The sequence below is a fragment of the Rhyacophila brunnea genome, unplaced genomic scaffold, assembly GCF_057557595.1.
Source record: "Rhyacophila brunnea isolate RB1 unplaced genomic scaffold, BYU_Rbru_1.0 scaffold_22, whole genome shotgun sequence".
NCBI lineage: Eukaryota > Metazoa > Arthropoda > Insecta > Trichoptera > Rhyacophilidae > Rhyacophila > Rhyacophila brunnea.
In genome coordinates, this window is record NW_028232882.1 from 15,411,996 (window position 1) to 15,422,000 (window position 10,005).

At 33.3% G+C, this 10,005-nt stretch overlaps 1 protein-coding gene across 7 annotated transcripts in view; it reads left to right on the plus strand.

Annotated features, from left to right (window-relative positions):
* The window catches only part of Nost (Nostrin), a 92,408-nt gene extending 89,530 nt beyond the window's left edge, over positions 1 to 2,878 (plus strand). For all 7 annotated transcript variants that reach the window (XM_085949445.1, XM_085949448.1, XM_085949451.1 and 4 more), the window contains exons 12-13: positions 1,238 to 1,391; positions 1,876 to 2,878. In XM_085949445.1, the coding sequence (XP_085805571.1) occupies positions 1,238 to 1,391; positions 1,876 to 1,973 (252 nt within the window). In that variant the 3' untranslated portion in view covers positions 1,974 to 2,878. The remainder of the gene's footprint in view (positions 1 to 1,237; positions 1,392 to 1,875) is intronic.
* Positions 2,879 to 10,005: the final 7,127 nt, after the last annotated feature.

The window sequence follows — 10,005 nt, forward strand, 5'->3', positions numbered from 1 at the left end:
TTTATTTATTTAATGCATTTACGGTTTTAAAGTTATCTAATATTTTCAAATACAAAATTAATACAGTTCCCATGTACTTTTGACTTATCTAGTTTTATATTTTTTTAGAGAAGGAAATATAGAATCATATTCAATAGCTATCTCGAAAACAATGAAAATCAAGTTATCTAGTTGTAGTATTGAGGTGACGAAATGATTTTGAGTGGTCATATTATGATCTAATTGTAAATGCGTACCTAGCAGTCACATATAAATAGATTTTCACTAGCGTTGTTATGTTGTTAAATTTCTAATAAAACAAGTATCTGATGTAAATCACTTGTTATCAGTTTTCCAACTAGCATGGTATTTTTGGGTGGTTATATCTTCCACTTATAAATTCAGAAATATCGTTTTTGTTGCGGTTTTTCCTCGATTTTATCAATGAATATATTATGTGTTTAACTGGTCAAATCTTCTGCTTGTATAAGAGCAAACATTGCATTTAATTGAGGCTTATCCAATATGTGTCATATTTTTGCATAATAACAAATATCGCATTTAAGTTTTCTTATTTTCATTTTTACACTTTATGGAGACGGCAGGGCAGAAATAAAAAAAGATATACTTACATTTATAATAATCAATTAGTACTACTAACAGGCATATAATGCGGTACCTAATTTCTAATTATTTACCCCCAATATTAGCTATTGGCACGCCAGTTATTATTTTAAATATTTCAGCACGTAAACATAAAAGTTTAGCCATCGCTGACCTATTTATAGATATCTATTTTTATTATACCCATGTTTGTTGTCAATTTTATTTAATAGAGTCTAATACATGTGGGATATCGTAGAATGACAATCACAGCCTCTTAGAGTGTCATCGGTTTTCATAATATGCTGGTTGAAAGGGAAGAACAATATTATTTTGTACGACCTTTACCTGGGGTTATGCTGTTATTGTGACCTGATTTCCCGAATTTACTTAACATATGTTAAAATTGTAGTATCATACATTGTACATACGAGAAAAAAGGTCTCTTCTCGTCTCATCTCGAATTTGAATCTCGAGTCTGGAAAATTCACATGTTATTAAATGTGTGTTTAAACCTAGAGCATGGACTAAATAAGTTTAAACAAAACTGTTTATCTCTCCCGTCAAAATATTTTCACGAAGCAACCCACATCGGATTGTAGAGGCAATTAAAAATAGCATTACCCGTAATAAATACTTACTTAATTTAATTCAGGTTCCATTATGGCTTCAACAAGAGTACAAAGTAACCAGCAGAAGATCAGTTGGTGGTGATGACGAGATCCCTGGTTCTCCGCCTAGTTCTCCGGGATTGTGGAGTGATAGAGGAGCTGCTGATGGTGTATCAATTCAACACTATAGCGATATAGGTAAAATACAAATATATTATTACATTTGCATCCCGATTATAGGTAATTGGTCGATTCGGCACCGACTGGAGATCAGGAAACTGGGTGCCAGAAAATCTGGGCGATGGATAAACTGGGCGCTACATAATATATGATTGAACCAGCATAATATAGACACACTAAGATATCTTTGCGGTTTAGTGTAATATTAGAGTATTTCGGTATATTTCGAGATGCATCTGCACAACAATCATAAATCTCTCTTTATTATCAGTATAAAAATTTACATTAGTTTTATCTGTGTACTTGATAGTTCAAATTATGACGTAGGTGTGTGTACCTACTTTAATCTATGCGGCGCCCAGATATCTATTGCCCAGTTTATCACGATGACAAGTCGGCCACAGTAGTGAGGCAACTGAAATAAATAAATAAAGTCGAATTAAAACTAATAATACATATTATATTTACTTGAAATTGATTTATTTGTATTTTTAATTTCTAGAAGATAGCCATTTTGATCAAACGCCAGCTAGACCCCCGCCCCCTAAACTGCCACCCCTAGACATCCCGCAGCCATATTGTCCAGTGCAAGCATCTTAAAATAAAATAAAACCAAATACACAATTACGGCCAAAAATACCAACTCACCCGATTCTGATAAGCATAGTGCATACCGACTTTATCAAAGAAGTGAAATTTTACTGTGTTAAAATTAACGCTAGCTTTAAACCGTACATACGAATATGGGCTGAGTGTTAAATGAATGCAAAAGAAAATACGCACACCTTTATAATGCTAAGTTTAAATAAATAACATGAATAAAGCATTTAAAATATAATATACAAGTTTAAAAATGTGTTGTGTAGAATATTATTATTGTTAATGGAGCTATACTCTAATGTAGGCTCTAACGGTAATCTCCTGTCGTTTTCCTTGGAACGTCAGTTGGACACACAAGCTGATGTTGTTGTGGTCTCCCGGTATATCTTCGTCTCTTCGGCTTTGTCAACTTAACCCTTTACTGCATAGTGTCGCAAATTTGCGACATTTCAAACTATTTCGATATAGCCAATCCCATCTGTGTAAATTATCAAATAATATCCTTTTTCGATGCCTAGAAAACTGTTTTACCATAAACATCCTACTTTACCGATTTTGTTTGGACATTTCAAGAAATAAAGCATTTCTGCATTATAGTCTCTGAATTTCTGCTTTGACAGTTGACGAATTCGTATGTACGCGAAAATCCGCATTTGTAAATAAATAAAAAAAAATATACAGAAGATTGAAATTGGTTGAATAAAAATATCTACACATCAAATAAGGTGTGTACATTAGTTTTTTATAATTGTTTTCATTTGGTTTTGTATTTTGTCATACTAAAATGTATGATTTCCAAATGTCGTAAATCTGCGACACCACGCAGTAACATACAAAATTTAATGATATTTTCAAAAAATAATTTTTTCATTATTTTTCCATCATTTACAAGGCATTTTGACACCAAGAAAAAATAAAATTTTTCAAAAAAAAAAAATCATGCAGTAAAGGGTTAAGTACCTCAACAACGATGTATGCATCATGTTTATTCTTAATAATTAACTATTGTTACACCAATGGAATCTTTGAATCTGTATAAATTTCACGATATCCAGGATACACATATATCACAGATACTATAATAAAGATCCGACATCATGATTGTAACATAATATAGAATCTCATTGAAATCTTGTCTATTAAATTATAACGTCATATTAATGTTTACATTTTTCTATCTTAATTTTACGAAAGTGTCTGATTCTGATAAAATTATTTCATTTTTATCTATGAGAATTTAAAGTCTATTGGCATGTCGGAATCACCTACATATTATGACGATTACCTACTCAATATAATGTTTCATTCATTATCTTTCTATTTTTCTTGTCTCTATGCGAATATAAGAAAAGTAATTACATTTTTAAAAAGAGAATAATGATTGTATCCACTATTACTATGAGCTATTGTATCATGTGTATATTTTTGAATTGAGAATAAGACAGACCACAACATTTTGATAAGTAAATACGTAAGAATGTAAAAAAAGAAAATTACTTCTTAAAATGTTGACTATATTATATAATATTATTTTGTAGTAGGTTCCTTAATAATATAATCTATGGATTATATTGTGAGAAATACAACAATAAACTTACATAATAAGTTGACAAACATGCCAAAGGCATGACACTGAACTATATAAAATATATGTGAACAAATTGATGGGATAATGGTAAAATAACTCAGTTACGAGTAAGTAGTATAGTATTTTGGAAGGGAAATATTAAATTTTTTCAATAAATAGTACGTCACATCTCCAAAAATTCTTTCTGTTTTCTTCTCAGGTCATGCATCTACCGGTAGTTTCACTACTTTACACCTTTAGGATCGTATATAGCGGGTTTTTTACGATGCTCGGTTGACTTACAAAGTCAGGCCAAGTTGAGATTATCTTCCGGCTTTCGTTACACGTGGTTGAGATTATCCAATGACGCATTCTCACTTTAGATATTACAAGAGGTTGCATACCTAGTGCACTCTCTTCAATTGCTATTATTATAAAATAAAATCTACCGGTATCATGTTTTACTATAAAATCAAAGTACACACAGAAATGAAAAAGTACATATATTAAATACCTTAAAATTTAAAACTCAGACAAATACTAAACGTACACATAGAGGAGTCGCTAACACTTACCATTTTTTTTAATGGGTCATGGGTTCAAATCCTGTAGCTGGGTCAACTTCATGTGCTGTTTTTGGCCAGCGAATATACACACCGGGTTCATATTTGGGGGTACATAATAATATACTCTGTCTACGAGAGGAAAATTGTATGTAATTATGTCATCATTATCATCATTAGCCGAGGTCTATCCCATGTTGGATGAAATCCTCTCTCGGTCCACTCTTCTCATTCCCCAGTTCTTCTCTGCCAAGTAAATCCACCGACTATAATGAATTCATCTATCCAGTGGGTTTAAGGGTGTTTCTGTAGTCGTGTAGTACCCATTGGTTACCACTTTATAATGGCATTTGTTTAACAGATGTCCGCTCACTAAGCGACATGTCCAGTCCATTGCCAGATCATCTCATCAGATTACATTAAGAGCCCATGTTTCATACATACACGTGAGCACTGATAGCATACACTGGTTGAACACTTTATGATAAAGACATACCGGGAAATTTATTCAATATTCCATTCAGGCGACTTTAATTTATGTACCGATAATTTATTTTAATATTAGATAAGAACATTATTCTGGATTATTCGGAATTATGATTTCTGTCTACTTTACTACATATTTGATTTTGTCCCCGTCCCGTGAATTTGTTAATAATGGATAATATTATATTACATGAAATTAATATAAGTATTACACAATGGAGTGACTGCGTGATTTGTGTATTTTTTACCTAACACTTATCTCGTAATATATCGGATGTATAAAAAGAGATTGATTTTTTATTAATAAAAAAAGTTTGATTGTTTCAAATGTAGTTTGATTAATTCCTTATATCTAATGAATTATATCGGAGAAAAACATTCTTATAATCAGAGTCTTTATAATATATGAAATTGGAGATAACAAGATGGAGACAAAGGTTAAAATTAAGTCAGTTGCAAAACATACTGCCAACAATTTTGTTCTAGTATTTTTATACACGAGGAGACTAGATTTTTTAGGTATATAAAAGCTATTGCACAATGGTCATATTATGCTCCAAACAAGATGTTTACATTAGAGGTTATTCCAAAAACAAAACAATTAACTTAGTTATGCTACGAGAATGAATATGATTTTTTAAACAATCCAAAATTAAAATATGGTTTAAAATTAGATTTATTTGATTATAAGGCAATGGCTATACATGTTGTAAATATGTCACATTCATAAACGAAGGGTATTTTATTAGGCATTGCATCAGTGCCGAGAAAATATAATAAAATATAAAGTTACTTAGTTCACATTCGAAATGCATCTTCATCCCTTCCCTTCCTTTACGATCCTAAAAATTCCGTCCGTTCCAGTGATGTCGACATCGGTTACTGTACGAGATCGACAATATTTACAGTAGGTAAGAGGGAAATGCTTATTTTAGTAACATATACATACATGGTTTTTTCATCATTATTTGCTATTTGTATAATATATAACGATCAAAAAGGCATCAAAACTTAATTATAAACATACGAGTATTTCTATAAATCTTGCAGGCTACTTGTAAGAAGAAGGTCGGTCATAAGCCGAACTGAAATCTGACAATAACATTTTAATTAGATGTAATATTGATGATTCTAGGAATAGTTAAAATAGGATGATGATAAAGTGCATGTTAACTAAAATATTTGCAATCAACGAGACTACGTCACCTAACGTAACATCACAGCAACGGATGGGTTAATAAATTAGTCTGAAATCACAATATTCGTACCTTCTTTTCTTCTTCTTTCACCCTGTCACGTCCCAACGTTGGGGCATAGGGCAAGCACAAGTTGGCGCCACTTCCCTCGGTCCATCGCCAACTCCTGCGCCTCCCGCCATGTCAGACGTGCAGCACGTAGGTCGCTTTTGTAGCATCGCATGTCCCATGTCCCAGCAGCATGTCCCAGCCACGTAAATCTTCTCTTCGTGATAACTTCAATCACCGAAGTCTGTTGTGTCTGCTCACGAACTCGGGTGTTTGTAACGCGGTCGTACCAATGTACCCCTAAGATTCGGCGGAGACATCGATTCTCATAGCTCAAAATCCGAGACTCTTGAAGCTTAGTAAGATGCCATGTCTCACAGCCATACAGGAGCACAGGTAGCACGCACGCGTTAAACAAACGACATTTGGTCCTCACAGAATACAGCCTTGACCTCCATGCGACTCCAAGTTGGTTGAACGCAGAGCCCGCCACACCCATGCGGATTCCAAGCTCACTAGAAATACCACCATCATCGGCAACCGTGGCACCCTTTGAATCTGGACACCAGCTCGACGGGCTGACCAGAAACCCGAAGAGGAGTTTCGGCGTCGATGCATGCAGCACTGCACATGGATTTGTTCTTAGCGGCATTCAGATGAAGACCCACACGCATCGAGTTCGCGGCTAGCCTGTTCACGGTTACCTCCAACCTTTCGATCGTCGAGTCAAACACGACTGCGTCGTCTGCATACTCCAAGTCGCACAGTCTTTCTTCGCATAGATCGGTTGTGTCATCATGATGTAGGCGTATCCCACTGTCGGGGCAAACCGTCTAACGCATTATGAAATCCATCATGATGATAAAAAGAAAGGGCGCAAGTACACATCCTTGCTTGACTCCTGACGTGATTTCAAAGAGGTCAGAGGATGTTCCGGCTGCTCTCACGCGACACCTAATTACTATTAATAATGACATTACTGCTAGGGATGATCTCTGGCCGCATCAAACCCAGTTTTACCCTGTCATATGTTTTTGGAGTCTCTACTCGTTTCTACTCCGTTCAGCCACTGAATACGAGGTATACCAACTCACCATCATCCCTCCAGCGTTGTCGACATTATCTTACCAATTCGCACGCCCTAATCCATGTACAGTCACAGCGAAATCGGCTAAGGAGTGAACCACGGAATAACGTCCGGATCAGAGTGGTATATGAAAGCATACAAGTTGTAGGACTTCTAGATGGTCCGTGATCTGAATTTCATTACACTAATTGCAAAGTGGGGACCTACTACTGAATACCGATACATCTTATAAGCATACTTGAAATACCTTACCAGATTCAGCTCAGACATACGTTATTTTGTATGGAAACTTAAAACTAGGAAGGTGTTTCAGATGAATTGCAATTTTCAGAATTTTTCAACGATTTTAGATTGAGGTTTTAGATTTTTTTTACATATAAAATATTCTCAAGTACTACAAAATAATATAAAATTCTTCTTGATTTTTATTGAAACTTTTGAACCAACTTCCAACAACGAAAACTTTGCAATATTATGTTAGATGAATTACAAATTCAAATTAGACTATAGAAAGGAAAAAGGGCATAACCTCATTTTTTTCATAATAGGTTTTATTGCATTTTAACGTTTTACACGACTAAATAAACGTTGTGTCTAAAGTAAGTAAGCTGCAAATGCCGATTTGATATCTAAATTTAGCTATAAATTAAAAAAAAGAAGCAAGTGAAGTGGGAAAAACGACTTAACCATCAGTTTGTTGTTTTTTTTAATTACCTCAATAATTAATATCAGATTAGGAATATAAAAACCAAATTATTAATTATCATGCACTTAAAGGTTATGTCTATTTTGTATTTCAGCTTTGACCGAAAACCATAACAAAAACGTTTTTCTTCCTTATGCAAAATTTGATTTGTGTGGATTACGCCCCTTTTCCTTTCCACAGTCCACATGTATATTATTGTTTCCTAACCGCCAGTCCGAAAATACTTGCCCCCCATTTCAAAACACATTTGCCAAAAACTCCTCATTCAAAAAAAGTAATCATTCGGGAAAAATGTCAATCGAGCGCAATAATAATTAACAGTTGAGATAAAGGAAAACTAATCGAGTTGTCTCTTTAGCATACAGACAAAAAATAAAAACATTTTTAGTTTCAATGCCATTTTATTTATCGCCACGTATCTGATTAGGTATTCATGTAAGAAATCTTTTCCGTCTATGAACGTAAAAAACCAAATGGATGTCAATTCAGTACGTTGTCATTCCGAAACATCCTGAAGCTACTCAAGTAAAGGTTATGCAAAAATGCAGCAGCAGATTTCGCACTATTTTTTTTTTTAAATTAATAGCAATTTGTATTTATGTGAACACTATATTCTGCTTAAATCACCAAACGAGTTTTTTTTATTAATAATTAGTGATTGTGCCTCCACATCCAACCACTTACACTACTACGGATCCTCGGGTATCCTTAGGTTAGTATCCTATATAGGTTCTAGGGTAAGTATCCTAATCCAGGGTTTAGGGCAGAGCTAACCTCATAAACACTATTTTACCACGTTTTTATTAGCTCGTATTCTTGTTTGTCCGGTACCTACAGATTTTTTCTTGTGCAGTACAAATTTTTTCTTGTTTGTCCAAGATTTTAACTGTCTTCCCGACTAGCTAGACGTTTGAAACTTTTGGAATATATCAGAACACGACGACAATGCTTTCTTTTAATACTTTTGGCCATCTTTAAGCAGAATTGAATTCATTTTCAGTTAATTCTTTTTTGTATGTTTTGGACGAAATTCGTTAAAAGTAATATTTACTACTCACTATTATTGGTTGCTAAGTGGGTCCTAGCAATTAAATTATTAATATATACGTGCATTACTATATAAATCAATATGAAATGGCAAAATGACATTTCTGTATTCTATAATATTTATTCAGTATTTCTATCAAGTACAATAAAAAGTTTTTATTAATACAAATTGACAAGTTTATATGGTTCAACAGAAAATTTAAAAACGTGGTATATAAAAAAGTTCTTTTTATCTTGTAATTATTTTATATTTAACTTTTTCAAATTTTCAAAAGTACTGATCTTTACTCAACGATTTCAAATTGTTTCAATTGACAATATATTTTTATTATAAAAACAATGTATTACTGACAGTTATTATAATTATAAGTATATTTTATTATATAGATTTTTAAAAACTAATACAAAAAATACTATATTGTTTAGTTAACGGTACCCGAAATATTTTTCCTATTTTTACCGATCCGCAGGTCTAAAAATATTGGGAAACACTGGTGTATATGATAACTGAACCTAGAATAACATAATACTATTTATTGTAGATGCTTAAGATCCTGGTAGAACAACGACTAAATCAAAATAATTTTGATTAATAAATGAATTTGAATAATTATTATCTGATAGGTACTGGTTTGAGGTTTGAGCTCAGTATCTACTCCAGCACTGTTCAGAGAATTGACGGACAAGGAAAGTAACACAGTTCATCTTTTTTATGCTCAACTTTTTTTTATACAAACGTTTACCTTTTTTCTTGATTTACGCAACATGTTCGTATTTTTTGTAAACTTTCAAATTGGATAATAATAATTTGTATTTATGTGAACAATATACGTAGGTACTGTTTAAATCACCAAACGAGTTTTTTTTAATATAAATAATTAGTGATTGTGCCACCACATCCAACCACCTACACTTCTCCGGACCCTCAACGATGTCTCCAGGTTTAGGGCAGAGTTAGCCTCAATAAGCCTGGAGGTAATAAAAGGATTGTCCAAGTTTCCGCTGACGCCCGGAAACGGATACGGTACAAAAATGATTGTCGTTTATATGAAGTTTTGCTAATGAGAGCCATCGATTGATTTAGTTACAACTAGTAAATATTGTAATGTGACTGGTAAATCCTTAAAAAACAATATATTGAAAACGTCTCTAATTTAAAGCCGAATTCAAGTTTAGTATTTGAATTGAATTCGTCAAGTGCCGGTATTGTGGTAAACACGTAATGTGAGCTGACAAATTCAGAATATGTGTCGCAAATTTAAAAAAAGAACACACTAAGGTTAAAAAAAAGAATTACGTACGTACCGAATGTGAGTGGATTATTGATGGTAC